The sequence below is a fragment of the Mchenga conophoros genome, linkage group LG11 (assembly GCF_057382185.1).
Source record: "Mchenga conophoros isolate Kocher_MC1m ecotype Shallow Benthic linkage group LG11, M_conophoros_male_GT1.1, whole genome shotgun sequence".
In the NCBI taxonomy this organism is placed as follows: Eukaryota; Metazoa; Chordata; class Actinopteri; order Cichliformes; family Cichlidae; genus Mchenga; species Mchenga conophoros.
Window position 1 is genome coordinate 33779020 of NC_140536.1, and position 27625 is coordinate 33806644.

The 27625-nt window shown below is 42.3% G+C and overlaps 2 protein-coding genes across 5 annotated transcripts in view; both read right to left on the reverse strand.

Moving 5' to 3' along the window:
* Nucleotides 1–19574, reverse strand: part of LOC146564734 (calpain-7-like) — a 43585-nt gene extending 24011 nt beyond the window's left edge. For 2 of the 4 annotated variants that reach the window (XM_085292581.1, XM_085292583.1), the window contains exons 1-10: nt 19206–19574; nt 18838–18946; nt 17506–17663; nt 17299–17366; nt 16918–17143; nt 15705–15790; nt 15480–15573; nt 14896–15042; nt 14403–14509; nt 14169–14289 (exon numbers count right to left, since the gene is read on the reverse strand). In XM_085292581.1, the coding sequence (XP_085148707.1) occupies nt 14169–14289; nt 14403–14509; nt 14896–15042; nt 15480–15573; nt 15705–15790; nt 16918–17143; nt 17299–17366; nt 17506–17663; nt 18838–18946; nt 19206–19307 (1218 nt within the window). In that variant the 5' untranslated portion in view covers nt 19308–19574. Of the gene's footprint in view, nt 1–6784; nt 7824–7883; nt 8342–14168; nt 14290–14402; nt 14510–14895; nt 15043–15479; nt 15574–15704; nt 15791–16917; nt 17144–17298; nt 17367–17505; nt 17664–18837; nt 18947–19205 lie in introns of those variants that run through there. The other 2 variants (XM_085292582.1, XM_085292584.1) reach the window with 2 other exon arrangements.
* Nucleotides 19575–23518: 3944 nt separating this feature from the next.
* On the reverse strand, nt 23519–27334 carry LOC146564735 (putative C-type lectin domain family 20 member A). The gene is made up of 5 exons (XM_085290414.1): nt 27284–27334; nt 26351–26710; nt 25937–26263; nt 24053–24153; nt 23519–23656 (listed from the first exon to the last, which is right to left on the reverse strand). The coding sequence occupies exons 1-5, from the start codon at nt 27318–27320 to the stop codon at nt 23519–23521; spliced, it is 963 nt and encodes a 320-aa protein (XP_085146540.1). The 5' UTR covers nt 27321–27334.
* Between the last annotated feature and the right edge of the window lie 291 nt (nt 27335–27625).

Here is a 27625-nt window from a genome sequence, read left to right on the forward strand (position 1 = left end):
GCATATCATACCGTGTATTACTGTGTATGTGACAAATAAAATTTAAATTTGAATTTGAAAACACTCAACCTGAGCTGTGCCTCTGTTCCTCTACACTCAGTTCTAATGATCTAAATCTTAACATCTTCAGTTCTTAAAACTTAAAAATACAGAAAATATTTTTTACTTCAATTGGCTTTTAATGTATCATTTAAAAAGATAAAAATAAACAATACATCTGTAGCGTCTATCACCGCCTTGTGAAAATGGCACAGGGTATTTTAACATCTCATTAATTCCCTTGAAATATTCACGCATATTAACTCACAACTTTAAAATCTACTAAACTCTTTGAAGTAAATACTGACGTCTGCCAACTTTCACTCACTTTGGCTGCAGGGTCAAACTACAGGGAGTGCAGAATTATTAGGAAAATGTGTATTTTGTCCACATCATCCTCTTCATGCATGTTGTCTTACTCCAAGCTGTATAGGCTCGAAAGCCTACTACCAATTAAGCATATTAGGTGATGTGCATCTCTGTAATGAGAAGGGGTGTGGTCTAATGACATCAACACCCTATATCAGGTGTGCATAATTATTAGGCAACGTCCTTTCCTTTGGCAAAATGGGTCAAAAGAAGGACTTGACAGGCTCAGAAAAGTCAAAAATAGTGAGATATCTTGCAGAGGGATGCAGCAGTCTCAAAATTGCAAAGCTTCTGAAGCGTAATCATCGAACAATCAAGCGTTTCATTCAAAATAGTCAACAGGGTCGCAAGAAGCGTGTGGAAAAACCAAGGCGCAAAATAACTGCCCATGAACTGAGAAAAGTCAAGCGTGCAGCTGCCAAGATGTCACTTGCCACCAGTTTGGCCATATTTCAGAGCTGCAACATCACTGGAGTGCCCAAAAGCACAAGGTGCGCAATACTCAGAGACATGGCCAAGGTAAGAAAGGCTGAAAGACGACCACCACTGAACAAGACACACAAGCTGAAACGTCAAGACTGGGCCAAGAAACATCTCAAGACTGATTTTTCTAAGGTTTTATGGACTGATGAAATGAGAGTGAGTCTTGATGGGCCAGATGGATGGGCCCGTGGCTGGATTGGTAAAGGGCAGAGAGCTCCAGTCCGACTCAGACGCCAGCAAGGTGGAGGTGGAGTACTGGTTTGGGCTGGTATCATCAAAGATGAGCTTGTGGGGTCTTTTCGGGTTGATGATGGAGTCAAGCTCAACTCCCAGTCCTACTGCCAGTTTCTGGAAGACACCTTCTTCAAGCAGTGGTACAGGAAGAAGTCTGCATCCTTCAAGAAAAACACGATTTTCATGCAGGACAATGCTCCATCACACACGTCCAAGTACTCCACAGCGTGGCTGGCAAGAAAGGGTATAAAAGAAGAAAAACTAATGACATGGCCACCTTGTTCACCTGATCTGAACCCCATTGAGAACCTGTGGTCCATCATCAAATGTGAGATTTACAAGGAGGGAAAACAGTACACCTCTCTGAACAGTGTCTGGGAGGCTGTGGTTGCTGCTGCACGCAATGTTGATGGTGAACAGATCAAAAGACTGACAGAATCCATGGATGGCAGGCTTTTGAGTGTCCTTGCAAAGAAAGGTGGCTATATTGGTCGCTGATTTGTTTTTGTTTTGTTTTTGAATGTCAGAAATGTATATTTGTGAATGTGAAGATGTTATATTGGTTTCACTGGTAAAAATAAATAATTGAAATGGGTATATATTTGTTTTTTGTTAAGTTGCCTAATAATTATGCACAGTAATAGTCACCTGCACACACAGATATCCCCCTAAAATAGCTAAAACTAAAAACTACTTCCAAAAACATTCAGCTTTGATATTAATGAGTTTTTTGGGTTCATTGAGAACATGGTTGTTGTTCAATAATAAAATTATTCCTCAAAAATACAACTTGCCTAATAATTCTGCACTCCCTGTATTTTTACATGCTGTGAAGCCATTTTTTGGAGCATTTCAAGTTGCTATACATCAATACAACCATTATAGCCCAAATTTTAATAATATGTATGCATTAAGTGCATAGTAATTACATAAATTGCAAAAAAGTGCAATAAACTACAAAAAAATTGAAAATCGTTTTTGATTTTTAACATATATTTAGAGAAATTTAAGAGGCTTATCCCTCAAAACTGTAAATACAAAAAAGTTGCACAAACTAGTTTCCCACCAAAAGGAAATTTATTTTAAGTGTCTTCATAGTTTTATTTTTGAGATACACCAATTTTCATATACTACAGGAAAAACGAAAAAATATATTATAGTGCAAATTCGCAAAATAACAGCATATGCATCAAAATAAACTATTTCCAGCATTGCAATATGAGTCCTCAGCATCCCAGAAACGACACAGAAAGTCATAAAGTCAAACATAACTTTTAAAAACACAAAAATAGGCTCATAAGGCCACGATGGTTAAAAACTACATTTCCGCAAAATGACGTCACTTCCGGTTTCGGGCAGGTCATGCGGTCATGTGATAGTTCACGCGGTCATGTGATAGTTCACGCTGATGGAGTAGGAAGTGTTACGAACAGCTGATCGGATCGGCAAAGCGTGTTTCTGGAATATTATATTTTTGTTGCTGCAAGTGCTTTTTAATGCAGTTTTTGCAAAGCTATATATGGAAGAAAACTGTGACCTAGGACAAGCTGATGGCATAAGATGTAAGTACAACTCCTCTGGTTTCATATGCAAAAAAAATTATTGCGCTAGCTTACGTGGTTGCAGTGCTACCGGGATTTAAAAATAGTTACGCAAAATGGAGCGTGTCCACTCTGACCGGTTTTAAAGGGTTAATTGGCCCACAAGTAATTTTATAAATAGAATAGAATATGGCCCGCACTTCAACTTTTGCTTGAGTGTATTGCACTTCTTAGTTTTAACACCAGGGGGAGCTGCTGTTGATCAAGGCAGTTGCTCCACCAAAAAGGACAATCACAGAAGAAATTTACCCCAAGTTACTAAAGATGGCAGAACCAAAGAAGCGAAAGGTAGAAAGTGAATGCAGAAAATTTCAGACACTGTGGGAGAGTGAATATTTTTTCAAAGAATTCAAGGGGAAGTGTGTCTGTTTGATCTGCACTGAAACTATAGCAGTTATGAAAGAGTATAATGTACGACGTCATTATGAAACCAAACATCAGGCCTATGCATCCTACACTGGTGCTGAGCGAGAGCAGAAATTAAAGCAAAGTGTAGCTCTCCTGCGGGGTCAGCAACAGTATTTTTTTCGTGCTCAAAAGGTCCAGGAAAAGACTACAATAGCCAGATATGAGGTCGCCCAACTCATCATTTATTGCGGGGAGTGGACGACAGCACGAGCGCTTTAGGTGAGTAAAAAATATATTCCACAGTACCCGTGTGTTAATCTGCAGGTACACATGCTTCAAATATCAATAATGCGCATCAATTCTGTCACTACCCTGCTTTTGCGCACCACTTTCTTAAATGCGTTTTTCTCGTTAACACACAGAGTACACACCGCTGTGCACAGTGCACGCACACGCGAAGTCAGCTGATCTCATCCTTGATCAAGTGACATTTGTCTGTATTTTTGCCACGAGTGGCAATCAGCACCGCAGCTGGATGGCCAGATTTACATACCCAGCACAGCTGATACTCACAGAATAATTTACTAAAATTATATGGACTCCTGTTATTAAGTCCAGTTCAGTCTGTTAATGTTGATAACGGTTTCAAACGAACGTTAATAGGTGTGTTGCTAAGACTAATAACTTAAATAACAAACTTGAAATGTACCCGTCCCATTTTCCCCTTTATTGTTTTTTCTCTGTGCTGTAAATCTTCTGTCTAAGAAGAAATCTGAGGCTGCTGTTATGAGAATGAGCTACCAAAGCTTTTTCTGAATAAATCAATAAAGATCCATTTATGGAAAGCTGTGATGAAGGCAGTTTTGTCTTTAATTATATTCAACAATATAACATATTTGACCACTTTTAAGTGATTTTTCTAACTTTAATACACTAAAGTTAAGGTTATATTTCTAGTAAGTGGCCCAGCCCCTCCTATATTTTTATGTTTGTGGCCCTCAGTGAAAAAGTTTGGACACTCCTGCATTACATTGTCCACACCATACCAAGATGGCGCCGCGTATGGATGCCCTGGTACTTCAGTGCGTTACTTCTGTTTTGTTTTTGTGCATAACTTGTGTGTCTGGGCACTCCTCTGGATATTCTTACACCAGGGAAGAGCTTCTTAACTACAGGACTACAACACCTGTGGATTTAATTCCAATTTTTGTCGCATCTGCGGCAAATTTACTACAGACCTTGATCAGGAAAGTGAGACGCCGAAGGAAAGCGAGCTGGCAAACTCGTGCGTCTGAGGAGACGCGGACTGCGAACTGCTCTTCCTGGGATCTTTATATGGGGCGACCGTGGCTCAGGGGGTTGGGAATCGCATCTGTAACCGGAAGGTCGCCGGTTCGATCCCTGGGCTCTTTGTCCTGGTCGTTGTGTCCTTGGGCAAGACACTTTACCCTACTTGCCCACTGGTGTTGGCCAGAGGGGCCGATGGCGCGATATGGCAGCCTCGCTTCTGTCAGTCTGCCCCAGGGCAGCTGTGGCTACAACCGTAGCTTGCCTCCACCAGTGTATGAATGTGAGAGTGAATGAATAGTGGTATTGTAAAGCGCTTTGGGTGCCTTGAAAAGCGCTATATAAATCCAATCCATTATTATTATTAAAAAAGCCAATCTGAGCCAAGAGCTTCCCAAATACAAGCAGTATATTAAATGCCCGACCAGAGAGGAGAGGACATTGGACCACTGTTACAGCACGATCAGCAGGGCCTATTGCGCGGTGCCCCGCGCTTCACTCGGACTTTCTGACCACGTCATGATCCACCTGATCCCCGCATACAGACAGAGGCTGAAGCTCTCCAAACCTGTCGTGAGGACTAAAAAACTGTGGAGCAACGAGGCTGTGGAGGAGCTTCGCACGTGTTTGGAGTCTATAGACTGGGACACAATGAATAATAATGGTCTGGATTTATATAGCGCTTTTCAAGGCCCCCAAAGCGCTTTACAATGCCACTATTCATTCACTCTCACATTCACACACTGGTGGAGGCAAGCTACAGTTGTAGCCACAGCTGCCCTGGGGCAGACTGACAGAAGCGAGGCTGCCATGGACCTACTGGCCAGCACCAGTAGGCGGTAGCGTAAAGTGTCTTGCCCAAGGACACAACGACCAGGACAGAGAGCCCGGGGATCAAACCAGCGACCTTCCAGTTCCCAACCCCCTAAGCCACGGTCGACCCCTGAAGGTTGCTTCTAACAGCTTGGATGAGTTTATGGACACTGTCACTATATCCACTTCTGTGAGGACAGCATTGTGCCATCATGCACCAGGGTGAGTTATAACAATGACAAACCCTGGTTTACTCCTAAGCTCAAAAAGCTGTGGCTGGAAAAGACAAAAGAGTTCAGAAGCGGAGACAGGGACTGCTACAGAGAGGCCAAGTACAGGTTCACTAAAGAAGTGGACATTGCTAAACATCAGCACTCTGAGAAGATGCAGCAGCAGATCTCAGAGAATGACTCGGCCTCTGTGTGGAAAAGTTTTAGGAATATCACCAACTACAATCCTAAAACCCCCCACTGACTTGCTCTTAGCCAACACCCTTAACAACTTTTACTGCCGTTTTGATGAGCCATCAAGCAGCCTTCACACCTCCAACGGCCCCAACAATAGAGACACTTTGGACACTCATTCCCCCACCTCTCCCCCCTCCATAGAGCCATCACCACCATCAAACACTTCACCTACAACACCCCCCTCCACACCCCACACCAAGGAGGATTTCACACCACCTCCTCCCACCACAACTCTTCATATTCATGAAGCAGATGTGAGGAAGCAGTTTAAGAGTCTGAATGCTCGAAAAGCTCCCGGCCCAGACGGCGTGTCTCCTGCCACCCTCAGACACTGTGCAAATGAGCTGGCCCCAGTGTTTTCTGGCATTTTCAACTCCTCACTGCAGGCATGTCATGTGCCTGCTTGCTTGAAGTCCTCTATCATAATCCCTGTCCCCAAGAAACCAAGGATCACTGGACTAAATGACTACAGACCTGTGGCTCTGACATCTGTGGTCATGAAGTCATTTGAGCGCCTGGTTCTCTCCTACCTGAAGACCCTCACGGCCCCCCTCCTGGACCCCCTGCAGTTTGCATACAGAGCCAACAGGTCTGTAGACGATGCTATCAACATGGCTCTACACTTCATCCTGCAGCATCTGGACTCCCCAGGAACCTACGCCAGGATCCTGTTTGTGGACTTCAGCTCTGCCTTCAACACCATCCTTCCAGACCATCTCCAAGGCAAGCTTTCCCAGATGAATGTGCCTGATCCCATCTGCTGGTGGATCACTGACTTCCTGACGGACAGGAAGCAGCATGTGAGGCTGGGAAAGAATGTCTCGGACTCCCGGACCATCAGGACCGGCTCCCCTCAGGGCTGTGTTCTTTCTCCTCTGCTCTTCTCCCTGTACACTAACTGCTGCACCTCCACCCACCAGTCTGTCAAGCTAATCAAGTTTGCAGATGACACCACCGTTATTGGACTCATCTCGGACAGGGATGAGTCTGCCTACAGGAGGGAGGTTGAACGTCTGGTGTCCTGGTGCAGCCACAACAACCTGGTGCTGAATGCCCAGAAGACAGTGGAGATTATTGTGGACTTCAGGAAGCACACAGCCCCACTCCCCCCCCCCCCCCCCCCCATCATCCCGACTGACACCCTCATCACCTCTGTGGACTCATTCCGCTTCCTGGGTACCACCATCACCCAGGACCTGAAGTGGGAGCCCACCATCACCTCCGTCATAAAGAAAGCCCAGCAGAGGATGTACTTCCTGAGGCAGCTGAAGAAATTCAACCTGCCAACACGGACGATGATGCAATTGTACACCGCAATCATCGAGTCCACCTCCATCACCATCAACGTGTGGTATGCTGGAGCCTCTATCAGGGACAAACAGAGACTGCAGCGTGTTGTGCGCTCTGCTGAGAAGGTGATTGGCTGCAGACTCCCATCTCTGCAGGACCTGTACACCTCCAGGACACTGGGGCGTGCAGCTCGGATCACAGCTGACCCTTCTCACCCTGGACACAGTCTGTTTGACCTGCTCCCCTCAGGCAGGAGGCTCCGGTCCATTCGCACCAGAACCTCTCGCCATAAGAACAGTTTCTTCCCCTCTGCTGTCGGACACATGAACAATAACCGTATGACTGTTCCCACCACTAACACATGACCCTACGCTGTGTTCAAAGCATCATTCCATGTTTGGCACTGATCACCACCTGCACTCATGTATAAATCTATCTACTTAGCACTTTTAATTTTAATTTTTATGTTTATTTAAGCGTCATCTGACAGTATATTTTGCACTAAGTACCACAGCAATTTCCTAATGTTGTAAACCTGTTCAACATTTGGCAATAAACCCATTCTGAGTCTGACCTCTCTTATGTCTGATGTCTGGATTGTATTCTTGAACAAGCAAAGCCCATCTTATCAATCTCTGGTTGTGGTTGTATATGCACTCCAGAAATACCAAAGGGTTATGGTCTGTATACACCATAACAGGAGTTGCGGTGGATCTTACGTAAACATCAAAATGGTTAACGTTTCTTTCTCAATGGTGGAGTAGTTAAGTTGGTGAGGCTTGAACTTAGCTGAGAAGTAGGCAACTTGGTGACTGATGCCATCTGCTCCATCGTGTAGCAGTACTGCTACACGTTGAAGGCCTTGCTGAAACCTGGAGCCAGTATAGGGGCACTGCAAAGGAGAGACTTGGCACAGTTAAATACATGTTGACACTGCATTTGTACTGCACAAATGACTTATAGGAGCCACTACTGTCGACAAATTCTGGCAGAAACTGCTATAGTAGCCCACTAGACCCAAGAATCACCTGAGCTCTCGTATTGTGGTGGGCATTTAATTTATTTTGCCTGAAATGCCAGAATCTCAGGTTAAACCTCACAAAATTTCAGCAACCACCAAACAGCTATATGTCGTCTTTCTCACCCGACGGCACAGACAGCTCACTGATTCTGATGTTTCGGTGGGTCTGTGCTTTGTGTTTAGCGCTAGAGAGTGAGCTTTATTTTTTGAGGTGAACAGGCTAAAGAGAAACCTAAACTGAGAAAACTAACCTGAAACCTACATGCAGTGGAAACACAGGGCGATAACACAGACCAGTAACAGGCAGGAGAAAACACAGGGCTTATATACTCACAGGAGCAATCAGGGAATGGGATACAGGAGAGCAACACAGCTGGGAGAAATCAGAGCTGATGAGACAGGGGAAACGTAAACTGAACACACTGACATTTGACAAGGTAGCTTCAAAGTAAAATAGGAAAACAACAGGTATGCACAGACACAAACTTAACACAAGATATGTCAACAGGGAGGGAACACAAAGATGTGGGACCAGGGCAGGCACAGAGACACAGAACAAAAGGAGCTCGAAATACAAAACAGAAACAAAACCTGAGAGCAAGAAATTCCCAACAAGAATGAATCTAAAACACAAGATAATAATCAAAACCAAAACCAATGAGTCCACAGACTCAGGACCATGACAAAAGCAATAATAAGAATTAACTTTGACTCGGCTGTTGCTGAGAACTTTTGTAAGTTAAAACATCAAAGAACAGTCAATTAAAATATTTACACTTAAAGTTAACATCTGAAAACTGGAGAAGTGGAGAACAAAAGAACGGCAGGACTTGATACTGTCAATGAGAGATGAACAGTATCTGAAATATATGTTCTTAAGAAGTGGGGGAAAATGCAGTTAAGACCTGAAATAGGACCTGAGAGATGCATCTGGCCCTTCAGTTGATCCACTGACCATTCACTGAAATCTCATAAAAATGGTTTTCAGGGAAGTGTGGTTGTCAGTATCAAGAAGCCATTCTTAAGGAATGGAAGTATACGGAGGAGGTGAGTATAGAAGTAGATCAGTGAGTTTCTACAGCCATGATGGAAGGTTGGGTTGTTTTGTTTTTTTGTTTTTTTGTTGTTGTTGTTTTGTAGTGTTGGTAATAATACTTTTTTTCTTTTACTGTTTCACAAAGGGCTAAAAAGTCATTGAAAATTTTTGAAAAATGTATTCAAGCAATTTGGCAGGACAAAGCAAAAGCAGAATTAAAAACAAGAATAATCACAAAATAATAATGAAATCACATCAGTTATACTATGTAATTAACCTACTCTGATTTTGTTCTTATCTTTGGTAAGAGTATGAGTACACTTTGTCCACAGATGTCCTTATCTCTGTGTCTGTGCTAATGGAAAGGATCTAACAGGGAAGCAGGGTGCATTGAATATTCAATCCTTCAGGAGTACAGAGAGACCCCAAACCTTCTTAATATTGGGAGAAGCAGCAAGAAGCTTGGAAAGCTGCAATTCAGCCAGGGGTCTCTTTACCCCAAGTTACTCGACAAGCATTACTTCATGTTATAGTGTTATTTGTCATCATAGTGATTACCAGACCGATTACCTACAGACTATGTACTGGCATTCAAATAGTAAATTCAGCCCCACAATTTTAAAACAATTTTATTGCAACGATACAAATTCCTCAAACATCAACAATGAACATGGCTCCCCTCCCTCCTTTTCCTCCCCATCCCTGGCTACCTCCCTCTTCCCGCTCCACCACACTCACCCACACAGGTAGGGCCTTGGGCTGCGGGTGTGTCACCAGGGTGCAGGGGAGACATCCCCCCCCTCTGTCCCCTTCTGGCCACCTGTGCCTCAATTTTATCTCACAACTTAGACATCCACATTACTTACACTCTCATAACACACACATATATATATATAGGGCCTTGAGGGTGGGCACGTTAACGGCGTCCAGTGGACGGTCTGTGTACTCAAACCTACCTCTGGCGCTGGTGCCCACCTCTCAATTTTAAATCCATGTAGACATTGAGGGTTCTCGGGAGGGGCCGTGCTAACACCTGCTGCTCTCTGGCAGCAGCACCATGCTCTCCCTTGTTTTAAATGCACTTTAGAACAACACGCAGCAACACTACACATGAGCGGGAGGAGGGAGGTATGGGGTCTTCACACACCCCCGTTCTCTGCTAGCCATCGGGGCGGGGGGGCTGGGAGGAGATGTTGGCTGTCCGATTGGCCTCCCTGCTGCTGCGGAGCCTGGGACGGTCTGCTTGCCTCCACCCCGAGGGGAAGGGTAACATCTCTTGGGTCTGGGTTCTGTTTCCCCCTCTGGGGGCGAGGGTACCTGGACCCGGGGTATAGAGTATGTTTGGGGAGTGTGATTGTGTGTACATGTCCATTTATGTCAATCCTTACGTTGGGTGAGTGCTGAGTGTTTGTATATGTGTGCATGAGGGTGGGAATGCATGTTTGTGTCTGTGTGTGCCTGTTTGTCTGTGTCTATATGTCAGGTCAGGTCTTAGACTCCACCTCTCTGGGAACTCCCAGGCCCTCCAAGGCCTATCTCCCCTCACCACACTCCCTGCCGGTGACTGATGCCCTCAGGGGTCGGTGCATTGGTGGTTCTTGGTGTCCGGGGCTGGGCGCTCAGGTATGTACCAGCTCACTCCCGGTGGCTACCTGGCGGGGCCTGGCACCTGTTGCTCAGTCAGGCCTCCTCCGGGGTGCGGGGGCCCTCGGGCCTCCGGCCCGGTTCACTCTGGCACAGCTGGCTGCCGGCAGAGCCGGCGGGCACGCCGGTGCAGCCCCCTCTAGCTTCTGCTCGGTGGCTACTGGGTGACACCTTGTCTGGGGATCCTCAGCCCTTCCCATGAGGGTGGCACGGATGCCCCTCCGGTGGTCCTCCTTGGGCTCTCGCACTCTGGGGCCTCTGGATGTCTGGGGCCTGGATCTCCTCCATGCCTGCTTCATGCCCTGGGGGACGGGGCTATGGCTCTCTACATCCTCTTGCAGACCATTACATGTGGAAACCATTTGAATATAAGCGTGTTGATCCACATAGGTGTGCACACGGGTGTTCACTGTTCATAGACCTAAATTACACCTTTCTTGGCTGCTACTTCAAAGCACATTGTGCGCTGTCTGTCCTGCGTGCTGCACAACAACATTGAATATTTAGTATTTACTGCTGTTTACACTTAGCTAGATTAATGCGATGGTGTTGTGTTTAGCATGTTGCTTTGGGTTTTTTTGCTTGTTTTCTATTCTTTTTCTCTCAACAGGTGATCCAGGAGATTTTTTTTTCTCCCCCCCTTTCTCGCTGTCCCTCTCCCCTTCTGTTTTTCTTTTCCTTCCTCTTTCTTTCTCCCTTTCCTATCCCTCACTCATGTCTGTCCCGTCTGTAACAACTGAAAATAAAATAAAATAAATAATAAAAACAAAGGTCGATCAAATGGACCAATACGGCAATGCCACGATGATCCATTTGGCAAAATAAGTCTTTGTTGGTCTTCAGACAACAATTCTGATGGCTAAAGAACCAAATGGGACAGGCAAAACAAAACAAAAAACAAAAAAACAAAAAACAATGAACATGGCTGAATATAATAACCTTTTTGTGTTTACTGTCAACTATTTCTTTTAATTTATATAATACATTAATAAAGGGGACAATATTAAATAACAGCAACATATCATCATCTCTTTGATAATATGGCAAAGTTTAAGGCATATGTTTCATATACAGTGCCATGAAAAACTAATTTTCCCCTTTTGGCATTCCTTAGTTTTTTGCATATTTCCCACACTTAAATATTTTACACAATTAATTTTTAATTTTAGACAATGTACATCCCGCTATCAAGGTTCAAAGGACTGTTTTTAAATGAACTCGATTATCCACAAATGGAGAAAACTGAACAGTGGTGAAACTTCCCAGGCATGGCTGGCCTACCGAAATTACTCCAAAAGTGCATTGTCCCAATATGTCCCAAGGAGAGAACCACTACTCACTACTCACAATACACCACATTTGCTACAAAAAATGTTAATCCCCAAAACCTTAAATATCATTTGGACTAATGAGTTAAAAGTTTCTCCTTTGGTATCTGAATGACTTTTTGTATTTTAAAATTGGAAAAAAAAATTTGTCTAAAAATTTCAAAAATCCTGAAGGAGAATATCTGGCCATCAATTTCTGTCCTGAATCTTAAGCACACTTGGGTTACAAAGCTGAGCAGTGATCCAAAACACACCTACAGTGGGGCAAAAAAGTATTTAGTCAGCCACCGATTGTGCAAGTTCCCCCACCTAAAATGATGACAGAGGTCAGTAATTTGCACCAGAGGTACACTTCAACTGTGAGAGACAGAATGTGAAAAAAAAAAATCCATGAATCCACATGGTAGGATTTGTAAAGAATTTATTCGTAAATCAGGGTGGAAAATAAGTATTTGGTCAATAACAAAAATACAACTCAATACTTTGTAACATAACCTTTGTTGGCAATAACAGAGGTCAAACGTTTACTATAGGTCTTTACCAGGTTTGCACACACAGTAGCTGGTATTTTGGCCCATTCCTCCATGCAGATCTTCTCGAGAGCAGTGATGTTTTGGGGCTGTCGCCGAGCAACACGGACTTTCAACTCCCGCCACAGATTTTCTATGAGGTTGAGGTCTGGAGACTGGCTAGGCCACTCCAGGACTTTCAAATGCTTCTTACGGAGCCACTCCTTTGTTGCCCGGGCGGTGTGTTTTGGATCATTGTCATGTTGGAAGACCCAGCCTCATTTCATCTTCAAAGTTCTCACTGATGGAAGGAGGTTTTGGCTCAAAATCTCACGATACATGGCCCCATTCATTCTGTCCTTAACACGGATCAGTCGTCCTGTCCCCTTGGCAGAAAAACAGCCCCATAGCATGATGTTTCCACCCCCATGCTTCACAGTAGGTATGGTGTTCTTGGGATGCAACTCAGTATTCTTCTTCCTCCAAACACGACGAGTTGAGTTTATACCAAAAAGTTCTACTTTGGTTTCATCTGACCACATGACATTCTCCCAATCCTCTGCTGTATCATCCATGTGCTCTCTGGCAAACTTCAGACGGGCCTGGACATGCACTGGCTTCAGCAGCGGAACACGTCTGGCACTGCGGGATTTGATTCCCTGCCGTTGTAGTGTGTTACTGATGGTGACCTTTGTTACTTTGGTCCCAGCGCTCTGCAGGTCATTCACCAGGTCCCCCCGTGTGGTTCTGGGATCTTTGCTCACCGTTCTCATGATCATTTTGACCCCACGGGATGAGATCTTGCGTGGAGCCCCAGATCGAGGGAGATTATCAGTGGTCTTGTATGTCTTCCATTTTCTGATGATTGCTCCCACAGTTGATTTTTTCACACCAAGCTGCTTGCCTATTGTAGATTCACTCTTCCCAGTCTGGTGCAGGTCTACAATGCTTTTCCTGGTGTCCTTCGAAAGCTCTTTGGTCTTGGCCATGGCGGAGTTTGGAGTCTGACTGTTTGAGGCTGTGGACAGGTGTCTTTTATACAGATGATGAGTTCAAACAGGTGCCATTCATACAGGTAATGAGTGGGGGACAGAAAAGCTTCTTACAGAAGACGTTACAGGTCTGTGAGAGCTAGAGATTTTCCTTGTTTGAGGTGACCAAATACTTATTTTCCACCCTGATTTACGAAAAAATTCTTTACAAATCCTACCATGTGGATTCATGGATTTTTTTTTCACATTCTGTCTCTCACAGTTGAAGTGTACCTCTGGTGCAAATTACTGACCTCTGTCATCATTTTAAGTGGGGGAACTTGCACAATCGGTGGCTGACTAAATACTTTTTTGCCCCACTGTAAATGTCATAAGTCTGATTACCCCCCATACTCCATCTCTGAGTCAATATAAGGCAGATGAAAAATTGAAGGAAACACTGAATGTGCAACCGCAATAGTACGACAATCCCATCGTTCCTTTATGATCATCTTTGTATACAAATTTAACTTGATAAGTGCTTAAAGAAACAAACCAGGTGAAAAGTAGAAACATTTTCTCACAAACATCAATCTGACTTTTTTTTTTGCAACAAAATCAGTTTCCCCTGCTGGAAATTAGAAAGTCCACTATCCATTGTGTATGAGGGGCCACTAATGGCTTGATGTGTATAAACTGACAGTATAATGTAAACAACCAATGCTAACCTTGTATTCCCTGATGTCAAGAACAGCGTAGGCGTGTGTTGGCACTAAACCCCATCTTTCCCCTTCCTCCTCTGTCATTACACCCGTTGCTGTGGTGATGAGAACGTCACCCCTGTGAAACCTTAAACAGGAGAGAGAGAAGCAGATACAGAGTGAGAATAAGCACAGATGTTTAGTTGAGGAATTTATTATGGCCTATAAAATAATTATGCCTGTGCAAGTCTGTGCACCTACCTCTGGAAGAGCATGCGGAAGGTGTCGTCCCTGTTGAACGACTGATTGTCAGAGTGCATAGCGATGCGTTCAGGGATCCAGCCAGTGAGAGCATGCAGATCAATATTCTGTAAAAATTAGGCTATTATGAAAACAGTTCTTAAGAAAACGAATTTATTGACTTTGACATCAGACTTTTTTCGAATTCAGAATATATGCAGAAAGTTGTTCAACAGCATGGCTGCAAAATTTAGAAAAAAAACAAGCTTCTTGGAGTTACTAAACCTGGAAGTGAACTAATTACAAAGACACAAATTTATCAAGCTAAAAAAATGCATATTTATTTTTAAATATATTTAAACTTATTGCAACTGTACATCCCCTTCTCCTCAGTTCCAGCAAATCCCTGCACAAAATATTTTACTTAATTACTTTTTATTGGGGAGCTGTTTTTAGATGTTACCAGGTTACACCAGGAGAAATCACTAATTAACAAATGTCCCGGTTTACTCACCGAGTTGGAACCAGGGAAGTCGTAGCCGCCCATCACCTTCATGTAGGCCTTCTCAATCAGGGACACCCAGAGCTCGTTCCTGTTGCTGGAGTAGGAGCACAATAACTCTCCATTGCGATCCACTGGGAGGAAGTCATCTATAATAACCTGGAACAGGCAAAGAGTCAGTTTCTCAGTTTAAGGAAAGCAGGAGTAATATAACAAAGAACATAAACTATAACTTTTTCTCATGCACAGCAGTTATCAGATAGAAGTAAGACTTTTTCCCCACTTTCCATTTTTTGAAGTAAAAAAGAAAAAAAAGAGGATGAATTTGTATACTTAAAAAAATAACTATTGTTATATTTAAATTAATATCAGAATGCATTATTAAATCTACAAAAAAAACCCCACAACAACACAAAACCCAAAACAAAAAAACAAAACAAAACAAGATATTTTCTTTTCCATCGTGAACAGGTGACATGAGCGTAAACATTTCACAAAGTACTTTTTTTATGCTCATTTCAACTCACATTGTAAAGACAAAATATTTGCAATGCAAATAACCAACAGGTAACTGACTGTTGTAATTCGTTGTTTACCTTCCTGGGAACTCCGTTGATATGGAGTTTGACCATGTACTTTCCACAGGGGTTGTATTCTGGCTCTCCTCGTCTGTTCTGAGGGTAGATTATGCTGCAACACACACACATGCAAGGTTCAATGGCTATTTTGCTTTTTATATGAAAGACAGTTTAAATTAAAATGCACTGCATGCTGATGTGCCATAAAAACAATATCAGTAAAGAACAGAAGCTACACAGCACCTGGTGATGAGTTTTTTGTTGTAGCGTCTCTCGTAGGCTGCACTGATGGCTAAAGAGGCCACAAACGAACAGTCAGATACCACCGTCTGGACAGAAGATGAAATGAGGAAATCAATGTGAACGGGTTAATATATAATTACATACATTTAAATACATTGCATAAAATCACCATTACTTTAAGTCTGAGTTTGGACTTTTTACACTGAATGTTCAGTTTAATGAAACAGAAAAGCTTTGGCACATAATTTTGCAGTAGTATTTACATATTTAAAAAGGATAAAACCATTACGGCATTAAAAGGCCCTATATAAGTTTTCCAGGCATCTTTTGCATCCAAAGATTTCAAAATAATGGGTTGAGGCAGACCCACTCCGGGTCGGGGATGAGTTCCTGCCACAAGTGGAGGAGTTCAAGTATCTCGGGGTCTTGTTCGCGAGTGATGGGAGAAGGGAGCCGGAGATCGACAGACGGATTGGGGCTGCAGCTGCAGTAATGCGGACGCTGCACCGGTCCGTCGTGGTGAAGAGGGAGCTGAGTGTAAAAGCGAAGCTCTCAATTTACCGGTCGATCTACGTCCCTACCCTCACCTATGGCCACGAGCTGTGGGTAGTGACCGAAAGAACGAGATCGCGGATACAAGCGGCAGAAATGAGCTTCCTCCGAAGGGTGGCTGGCCTCTCCCTTAGAGATAGGGTGAGAAGTTCGGCCATCCAGGAGGGGCTCAGAGTAGAGCAGCTGCTGCTCCACATCGAAAGGAGCCAGCTGAGGTGGTTCGGGCATCTGACAAGGATGCCCCCTGGGCGCCTCCTGGGTGAGGTGTTCCAGGCATGTCCCACCGGGAGGAGGCCCCGGGGCAGACCCAGGACACGCTGGAGAGATTATATCTCTCGGCTGGCCTGGGAACGCCTTGGTATTCCCCCGGATAAGCTGGAGGAGGTGGCTGGGGAGAGGGAGGTCTGGGCCTCTTTGCTTAGGCTGCTGCCCCCGCGACCCGGCCCCGGACAAAGCGGATGAAGATGGATGGGATGGATGGATGGGTTGAGGCAGTTATTTCATTTGCCACCTGGTGCAGTGATTTAGCACAAAGCTACATTAAAAAAAATGTAAATGTTATACTTTCTAAAAATTTTCAGCAACTAGAAGGGTATACTAAAGGGATACCCAGAAACATTGGGCTTTATAACATATTCAGTGAGCCTTCTCACCTGAGTACCTCGATCTCCTCAGATGTGTAGCGCTGACCTTGGGGCTCACTGGACTGCACAGCCCGGACAGGTTGGGATTGCTGTCGGTCATTGAGGCTGAAGTCTGGCCCAAGAGGGAGGAACTGGCGGACAGGTCCTCCTGAACTGGCACCAGTGCTGGGCTTGGTTCCAGGAGCCCCTGTCCTGTCCTGAGCTGAAGCCGATTTGGACTGGGATTCTTTAAGACCTTCGGCTCTGGGAAAATATAGTGGAAGAAGTTTTTTTGTTGTTCGTTTTTTTAACATGCAAAAAGTGAAAACAACAACATTAAAACAAAAACCTCTAGAGCATTAAAATGAATGATGAACATTCTAGTTTACAACACAGAACCAGGACCATTTTATATGTACCTGTCTAAAGCTTGACGTGCCAGCTGTTTCAGTTTGTTCTGCAGCACTTGCTCAGATGTTTCATTGGACTGGTGAAAACAAAACAAACAAAAGAAATCAGGAAGAGGAATTAATGTGAGCATGAGTAGGGATAATATGAGGGAAGTCTAAGTGTCAGTCAGTGAGTGACATAATGAAAAACAGAAAGGGGCCTAGTGAGAGACTAACCGTTTTAATGCACAGCTCCACAGCCTGAGTGTACAGTTCAATAGCTTCATCATCATTTCCCTTTTCATCTTCCTCAAAGGCTTGGGTAACCAGGAAGTGGGCACGTTCCAGGTCCACCTGGTGCCGGGACTTCAGTGGGTCACTTTTCTGTGCTTGAACTAATGTCAAAGGTCAAAGGAAGGAATGGTTAAGACAACAGGTAATTTGACCTAATTCATTTTCCCATGGAGTATTAATTACATAGAGGATTTTTAATGGACACCAAGTTATCCAAACCTGTTTTTAGCACATTATACTTGAGTAAATGAAAACTCAAGATGAAAGTTGGAAATATGAATATCTTCATTACAAAGCAACCGCTTTTCTTTGTCTCTGGCTAAAACCTGAACAACATGCAGGAAAAAACACCAAAGACTTGTTGGACAGGTCCAGATTAAGACCAGACACTAGATAAGGAGATTAATGCTCCCTAGTCTCTCCTATCTGACCCAAAGACTCATCTTAAGTACTGTCTGCCCATATTTGTCTCTCATTGTATTCAGTAAGTAAAACAGAATTTAACCTTCCAACAACTTTTCTTGAGCCACCTTTAATCTCTTGAACAGTGCAGAAATAGTACTTAAACTATCAGTTTAGTAAGTTTACTGGTGCAGCTTAATACAACAGCATACAAAAACTCCACCTTTAAAAATGTCATGAAGTAATTATTATTCTTTGTTAACGCTGGCTCAGACAGGTGCTAAGTTAACTTAGTTGTGATTTTTTTGGTAGCTTTCTGGATAAATGATAGAAAGATGATAGAAAAAAAGAGCAATCAATTTCTACATTTCATATCATCGAAATCACTAAACAGCAATAACCAGCATTACACATCATCTAGTGGTAACAGGACTCTTGTACATTCTGTGGCCACACCCATGTGAACACACAAATCAAGAGCATGAGGAGAGTCATGGAAAAAACTGGTCAGACAGAAACTGAGAAACTGTCCTTTTCAGTAAAAAAGAGAAACATTTTCTTACCCATTAAACACTTCACCTCTTTAAAGGTGTTGCTCAAGATAAATCAACAACTCCAGTAAAACAGGATAATGAGTGTCTTTTAGACAACAAGTTTAATGAACAACATGTGGAGTGTGTTTATTATAATAGTTTCCAGCTATCCATACATTAATTAAAATGGGAGTATATTCAGTTCCAGGTCTATATTTTCATTCTATATTACTAGAGTAGCTTTTATGTGATTAATATTTCACATTAAGCCTTCATTTGTAAGTCATCTGAAAAGCCATCAGAAGCAAAACCCTTTGTGCCTATTGTGAGGTGAGCTTACCTGCATTGTGGAGGGCTTGAACCCGATCCAAGTATTCATTCACTTTCTCCTGGATCCCGTCCAGTTTGGACCCTGCCATGCCAGCATAAATGAGGGCCTGAGCTGCCTCCTATGGAAATCAAACATAAAAGAGGCAGCGGTTAGAAAAGTATCACATCCGGTCACTAAGTACTGGCATCCAGGGACACTAGCAACCCTCAACTTTGACCAAATATATCTGTAAACTGTTGATTCGTGAAGTAGTAGACTTCTTAAATCTAATCCTGCGGCTATTACAGAAATGAAAGTGAGTTTGAACTTCTAAGATTAGCAAAATGCTAACCCTGAAAAATAGCATACGTATACAGGTAAAACTTATTGGCACTTACCTTATAATAAAATACAGCCTCGTTATATTTGCCATTCTGGTCATATGTTACAGCTGTTTTGGCAAAAGTGACAGCATCAAGTTCCAGCGCCGCGGAGTCCATGTCGAACAAAACTTGTTGACAGAGTGACAATCTCTCAGTTAGCCAGAACAGGCTAGCTAACCGTTAGCTACCTATAAAATGTCTACAAACAAAATATCTGCTTTTCCCTGTTGGCACTGTTCATTCTATCAACTCGGAAAAAACATAGTAAAGATAATGCTGATACGTGGTGTTGATCCCACAGCCAAAACTACCACGGTAAAAGTTTTCCTCTGCCTTTTATCAAATGACTACAACATTAGCAGACACCAAAACAACCATACTGTTTCCGGGAGACAATTCGCGCAGTCGCAGTAGAAACGCTAGCACTGTTGAACAAGAGCACGACGTTGCGTTCACGAGCAGGGAAGAATAATTTTTTTTAAATACAGCTAACGTTATTTATTCGCAATTGGTAAAATATTGTAGTATAAGTCTAGTCTTTCTTTTTTCTTTATGAGCCATACCATGAAAATATGGGAAAGAGGATGATGCAGAAGTATACAAAGGGTCAGAATGAGTTAAGTTATGTCTGACCAGGCTTACATGGTTATGAGAGGGATAGTGGATACATTGGACACAGGATTTTGATTATGGAGCTGCCAATCAAGAGAAAAGGGGGAAGAGCAATCGTTTTTATGAGGATTTTTTTTCCAGAATCACATTTGTTTGCTAAAAATGGTAGAGGATGATCTTACCTGTTGGAAAACTTTACCCGTCTCAAAAATATTTTTTTCTTGCTGATCCCTAATAAACCCTCTATTTCTTGGTTTAAGTCACTACACTCAAACATCTCAAAATTTTTATGGAAAAAAATAGATTGCAGTATGTTTTAAAAATAGGTCAAAACAAAGATTTTTAGAGAGCTCATGGTTAGGGCTAGAACAAGCACTCAGTTGAAGAGTAGAAATCTGCTTTAAAACTGTTTTAAATCTTCACTTATCCTCTGTAAACTAACACCCATTTGGAGTCTAGATATCAGAAAAAGAAAATGCAACATTTTCCCTCGTGGCACGAGAAAAGAATTACAAATATAAAAAATCTAGAAGATAAGATAAGATAAGATAACCTTTATTAGTCCCACACGTGGGAAATTTGTTTTGTCACAGCAGGAAGTGGACAGTGCAAAAGTTATGACGCAAAAATTAGAATACAATAAGAAGAACATGTTATTCAAGACAGAAACTTTACTCAATTCCAATAACATGTATCAAATTATGAAATCAGCAACAGTAAATTTCTTGAATATCAGTAAATGATTAGTAAATGGCCTGTATTTGTATAGCGCTTTACTAGTCCCTAAGGACCCCAAAGCGTTTTACACATCCAGTCATCCACCCATTCACACACACAGTCACACAACTGGTGATGACAAGCTACATTGTAGCCACAGCCACCCTGGGGCGCACTGACAGAGGCACCTGTGACACAGGCAAGATTTAATACCAATCAACTGAACTGAGGTTATTTTTAAAATAGATGACTCAATTTCCTTCCCAACTGCAAAATGGGAGCAAGATCAATCCCTCAAGATAAAAACTTCTCAACACAAATGTGTTTAAATTCCTTAATCTGAGAACTATATGCAAGCTCTAAGGTCTTGTACGCCTGTTCAGAGTTTCTGGCAGAGTATATATGAATACCTATGCACATGGTTTAGTTGCTGTTTTCCAACCTTACCTCACTGTGAGTCTTAGGTCAGGTAAGTGAATTATCTATGGATGTGCATACAGCAAACATAGTTCTGAATGCCTTATATACCTCTTGAAGAAAACTATCCTTGGGAACTGGAAATCGAAAAAATTTTTGTGCATTACTCAATATAAAAATGTAATCTAGAGAGAATCTCTGCCACCTCAAAACAGCAAATGGGGAAATTAGAATTTTGTTTTTATCTGCTTGCTGCAGATCAGATATATTCTGTACATAAAATACCAATAGCTCCATGAAGCCATGGAACCATTTGAGGTGACTCATAGTTTTCAATACATATAAAAATACTCAGAATAAAATTATTTTGACTCCCAATAAATAATCTTCTTTATGATTTTAGTATATCCAAAACTAAAACAGGATATACATTTTCAATAGGAAAATCTTTTAAACTGTTCATTCTCAGTGCTTCTGATTTTAACCTTTCACATAAATACAACTATCTTAATGTGCATCATACACATAATGCAATTGTCTGTTAGATGTGAGCATGTGGTAACAACGTATCTCATGTCAATAGGGACCAGATTGTCAGTCTTTTTTTCACACATATCTATTTGTTGATGGGAATTATTTATTTGTTTGAACATGTCTGAGGCATAGTTCTCACTCTGCCCCTTGTATGTTCTTATATACACTCAGAAAACACTTTATCAAGTGCACCACAGTAATACCTGGTTGGAGCCATTTTTATGGTCAGACCTTCCTTAATTCTATGTGGAGGATACTTGAAATATTTTCTATATAAATATCTAGAGACACTTGAGTCCATATTAGCATGATACCTTCAAACAGTTACTGCAGATTTGTAAGACTCTATCAAAAGTGCTCTATTGAAATAGAGACCTGTTGAGTATGGGGGCTATTTGACTACAGTGAACTCACATGATGTACTATGTTGCTGGAATCAGCCATCAGAAAAATGGGTGCACTGCTGCCATGAGGAGATAGGCATGGTCAGCAACAATACTAATTTTATCAAGACTCATTTGGCATTAAAGGACACCAAGTGTGCCATTTAAATATACCTCTCAAACCATTATTTTGACACCACCAGTCTGAACTGCTGATACAGGGCAGGTTGGATCCATATTTCCGTGCTGTTTATGCCAAATTCTGAGCCTACCATATGAATATTCCAGCAGACTTTCAGGCAAAAGTTTTTAATAATTTGGTTTATTATACTGAAATAACTACTGAGACAAAAGCATAAATTTACTTTGAAAATTAACTAAACTAATGTGGGGAAAAATAAAATTACAAGAAGATAGAAGTAAATGAATAAAATCAAAACTTTGATAACAACACTAAAATAACAGTGATCTGCATAAAACCTAAATACACAACATGAGAGTCCTCTAAAGCTGAGCCTCCTGTTGTTCCTGCTCTGTAGCTGATGTTGCTCCATTGAGCTTGACTAACACTGAAGTCACTCCATGATGTCGACATCTGTTGCATTATTTCTGTTAGGTTTTTCTTCTGTGTCTCCAGCACCTCATTTTTCATTTTGAGCATCTGTGTCTCTGCAGTCAAATTTTTGATCTGTTTTTCTAAAACTGTGGAGACTATAAGGTTACAAAGGACAGCAGCTAGTTTTTTTAAGTGGTTTGAATATATTTACATGTTTCTTATAAATTAATGCAACAATAACTGTTAAAAAAAAAACCCACAATCAAATATAAAACATCACACTACTTTGTGTGTAAGTTTTAAAGTTATACTCACAGTAGATGTGAAGGACCATAATATTAGAATTCCCCAGCATGTTGCTAGTGATGGAAAAGATTTATTACAACAACTAAAATTATTTATAGTTTTCTTGAGAATAAAATGAAATGTGTCAAAAAATTATTTAACTTTAGAACAGATCTATAATCACAAAGAAAACTAAACCAGAAAACCTAAAGACAAAACTAAGGCTAAACCTTGTTAAATGTAATACAGACCCCCAAAACTCAGAACACTATATGTACAGAAAAAGGCAAAAATGTAAATACAAAAACTCCAAACTCAGGCAAAAAACTCAGGGTCAATGACAGCTTTTGTCATTTCTGTGTTTTGTATCTTTGTGGGAGATATTACATCTTAAAAAATGTTGTTTGAAAAGCCCTAAAATTCATAAACATGGTCAATAACTTGTATTCCATTGTATAATATTTTTTATTTATTTTCAGTCAAAGGTTACACAGTTTTAAACATTTAGTTACTTTGCATGGGTACATTTCTATTCTAAATGCTCTGTCCACAAATGGCCTTTGGTAAGAATTGCTTCACAAAGTCCAGGAACAGAGATGAACAAAGATACGACCTGTCCACCTGCAAACTTTAGCTTCACCAATCAGAAAAAACAAAGAGGCATAAAACAGCTCATCAGACACTCTTTGATCTAAGCTTAGGATAAATAAGGATTATTTCCAACTAGCAGTCATGCAAAGCTATTATAGTCCAGCAGTCAGAGTATAGAGATGGAAATTAGTTGAATTAGATCATCTGAGGAACATCAGCCAATAACGTTCAGACTAAACCGACCCACAGTCTTCCTTCTCACAGTAACCGGCTGTCTCCTCCTCTCTGTGGAAAATCTTCCCATCAGGCTGCACCTTCCACCTCAGCTTCACCTCTTCTCTGATCCCTTGCTCCAGCAGCTTCTCCCTCACCTGAAACACAGTTTTCACACATTAAAAGAAGCTCCTCATTAATCAGCCGTTGTTTCTGTAGTGAGCAGAAAACGTTGTTCGTGCTGTTTCTGGGGGAAATGTACTAAATGAACTGGCTGGTGATGAAACTGAAGTTTGTTATTAGGCCTCATTGCCTGTCATTGGGTCACTTCGTCTCCTCACAGTAATCAGAAATTAAATGACTTCTTCAAGTTAAGAATGAAAAAAGGTTAAATAACAAAAACCGATGGGATTCCATTAAAGGAGCCCCGTATGTCTGCAGCTGTGTGCTGTCACGTTTCCCTGAACCTGGACTGCACAGACTAACTGCTCTCTATCATTTCACAGTAGTCATAGCAGTCTGTTCCTTGTATCGGGGCCTGTGTATCCTCTGACCTGCTGCAGGATGGATTCTTGCACTGTGGGGTCGTTCAGGTCTGCAGATCCTGCCCTCAGCTGAACCTTCACTGACCTCAAGGCTTGAGAAGATTTGACATCTGCAGAGAAAGAAAAGGCCGAATTTCAATTCAATTTTATATATACAGCGCCAAATCACAACAACAGCCGTTGTCAAATTAAGATAGATTTTATGTTGTTGGTTCCGAAGATCTGGATGGATATTTTAATGTATTCTTTATTTCTATTTTTCAAGACTTGGAGATTTGCCTTTTTTATATAACTTGGCCTACCCTTTTTAGTTTTGTTAATATTGGCAATAGTGAGAAGTACTATGGTTGGATTCAAATGTATTTAATATAGGGCATCTAATTAAGGTAAATGTCATGTTTTTAGTTGTTAGAATCTGATGAGCAATATTTTATTTTATTATTTGTTATTTTGTTTTTCAGTTTTCCCCCTGAGTGATTGCCACCTTAATGTGGTCAGGGGGTTTGTGTGCCTCAGTGACACTAAGAGCTAGACCTGCAGAAGCTAAGCCTTCAGGGGGGACACCCAAGTTGGTCAGGTTTTAGGGTAGAGGTCTGACAAAGTGCAATCCAATTACATGACAAAAACAGTTATTCAGAACACCCCACACAACCCTTACCCCTTTCTTGCCTCCGTTGCCACCATGTGCCTCCTTTACATTTCTGTCTGGAGGAGGAGAGGAGCTGCAGAAAGGCATGTAAGCTCTGCTTCCTGGTCACAACTCTGGATAGTCATATTTTGGGGCGTTTAATAAATTTGTCCATATTTCTAGAAATGAGAGCTGCTCCATCCAAAGAGGGATGGATGCCATCTCTCCTAACAAGACCAGGTTTCCTCCAGAAGGTTTGCCAATTATCTATGAAGCCCACATCGTTTCTGGGACACCACTCAGACAGACAGCAATTTAAGGAGAACATGCGACTAAACATGTCACTCCTGGTCTGATTGGGGAGGGGACCAGAGAAAACTACAGAGTCCGACATTGTTTTGGCAAAGTTACACACTGATTCAATATTGATTTTACTGACCTCCGATTGGCGTAACCGGGTGTCATTACTGCCGACGTGAATTATGATTTTACTGAATTTACGTTTACCCTTAGCCAGCAGCTTTAAATTTCTCTCAATGTCACCTGCTCTGGCCCCTGGAAGAAAACTGACTATGGTTGCCGGTGTCTCTAGCTTCACATGTCTGAGAACAGAATCACCAATTACCAGAGTTTGACCCCCGGCGGGTGTGTCGCCGAGTGGGGAAAAATGGTTAGACACATGAACAGGTTGGTGGTGTATCTGGGACTTCTGTTTAAGACTATGCTTCCTCCTCACTGTCACCCAGCCACTCTCTTTCCCCAGCTGCTTAGGGTCTGCCGGGGAACAGCCAGCGGGGCCTACACTATCTTCAGCTGCACCGGCTACAGGGGCCTGGCTAGCTACGGGTGACTCAAGGGTGCGAAGCCGAGTCTCCAATTCAGTAATCCTGGCCTCCAGAGCTGCAGATATGCTACATATGTTACAAGTATCACTACTGCTAAAGGAGGCTGAGGAATAACTAAACATCTGACAAATGAGCAGGAAAGTGCACGAGGGACAGGTGAAGAGGCCATGCTGCACATGAAGATTATACTATGAAAACGGAAGTTATCTAAAGGTTTTTAATTAAATTGGTATGCAGATAAGCTACTCAACTACTACTTCCTGTTCCTGTGTTGGAACAGGAACAGGAAGTGATACTCTACCACAGAGAGAGCGAACATCAAATGACAGCGCCACCCAAAGGATCGACAGTGTTGTGCCAAGAGTGTCCAGATGAGCCCAGGACGACCAGACCGTGCAGAAACACAGAGGACAGACTCACCTCTGGAGCAGAGGAAGGGGCGTTGTTCACTACAGTTATGACTGTAGAAGGAGCCTGTTGATGCATCTATTGTGGCACAGTTTTGAGTGTCATCAGGCTGCCCGGGCGCCCACGGCAGGTTTGAGGCTGTGCTCGAGATTGACCACGTCCAGTAATTTCTATACAGTCCAATCCAGGCCTGATTAGAAGATGTCAACATGTTAGCGACCTTGGTGTTGAAATCTGAATCAATCATGCTGCTCAGGTCTATGTGTGTCTGTCTGCAGTAAGACTGAGCATCAGGCCAGGTCATCAAGGTCGGCACCAGGATGAACATGCTACGCGTCTCTGAAAGACAAAAGATCAGACGGATTCAGACCTGCAGCTCAAATGTTCAGTTTGTCAAACCCTGGTTCCAAAGTCCAAAACACTCACCAGTATAGCAGAAAAAGCTATGTTGTTCTGAGCACTGTCTTGTGGACCATGATCCATCACTAGATATTGTAACACACTCCCCAGTCCCTGGCTGTCCCGGGGACCAGGGAGGAAACCAGGATGACTGAACTGGACTGAGGCGAGACCATTTCCAGCCGCTCTTGGAGAGTCCAATCCACACCTCTGTGCTCCCCGCCCATTTCTGGGCTTCCTGGATGAGAGCTGAGCTGTTAACGATGGCGAGGTCAATGTACTCATCTCTGCAGTATTGCTGAGCGTCGTTCCAGGACTTCTGCAGGTCAACGAGGTGGAGCTGTCTGACTAACTGATCAGACTGAAAATGGCAGACCATCACGTAACCTGAGAGAGGACACAAGTCAGTCAGCGCGGTCACAGACTCATCTCAGCTCGATTTTACTCGTCAGGAGAATTTACAGAGATTTGAACAGTGTTGCGGTCTGTTAATATATGTGTCCTTCAAAGGATCTGTAACTCGTATACTGGTTAAAATGTGTTTTACAATGCCTGTGGACACCTACACACTGGTTTCCTGCTCCAGGGCAAAAAAACCCCAAAATAAAAACGTGTTTTTCTCAGCAGTGCACACAAACAGAGCCACGTTCATGCACTCTCTCTTCCCTCCTGTCTTTCTCTTTTTACTCTTTTACTTCACTTTATACAAACTGTTACAAACTACCGACTATTAAACTGTCAATCAAACTTTTAACTGGACCCAAAGAAACCTTTAGAAGTTTAGTTGACATGACAAAGATCTTTGGAGATTGTACGAGTGTTTCTGTGACTGCTTGAAGCTTGTTTACAGACACCTTTAAAATAATCACTATGGAGCAGTTCAGTTTGTGCTTTCATTGATTTTCTGATATGAAGTTTTATTCAAACTATAAATGAGGCGACTGAGATGAGTTTACAGACCTGAGAGCAGCAGGAGGATCAGTCCACACCCCTTCATGGCTGAGAGCTGAAAAATTGTGAAGAATGTCCTCATGAATCTCATCTGCAGCTGCTCTATCATTATTAATCATAACACTTAAACCAGCATCAACAAAGAGGCAGATGTCTCTGTCATTCACTCCATTTCTATCCTAATCTAATGATTCAAACAAAACTATCAAACATATTTAACATTTGAAACGTTCAACTTTAAAAAGTGTTGTCTTTATTCAATTATCATCATTTTGTTTATTAGAATACCAGATAATGAATGTGTGAGATTATCAAATAAACCAAAACAAACATATGCATAACATACCTGAC

What these genes read in the sequence shown, in the direction of transcription:
- LOC146564735 (XM_085290414.1), bottom strand. Translation starts at nt 27,320, where the DNA reads ATGAAGGGGTGTGGACTGATCCTCCTGCTGCTCTCAG. An exon ending in TAGCTTTTTCTGCTATACTG is followed by an intron (nt 26,264 to 26,350) that starts GTGAGTGTTTTG and finishes TTTGTCTTTCAG; the next exon opens with AGACGCGTAGCATGTTCATC. An exon ending in CCCCTTCCTCTGCTCCAGAG is followed by an intron (nt 24,154 to 25,936) that starts GTGAGTCTGTCC and finishes CTTTCTCTGCAG; the next exon opens with ATGTCAAATCTTCTCAAGCC.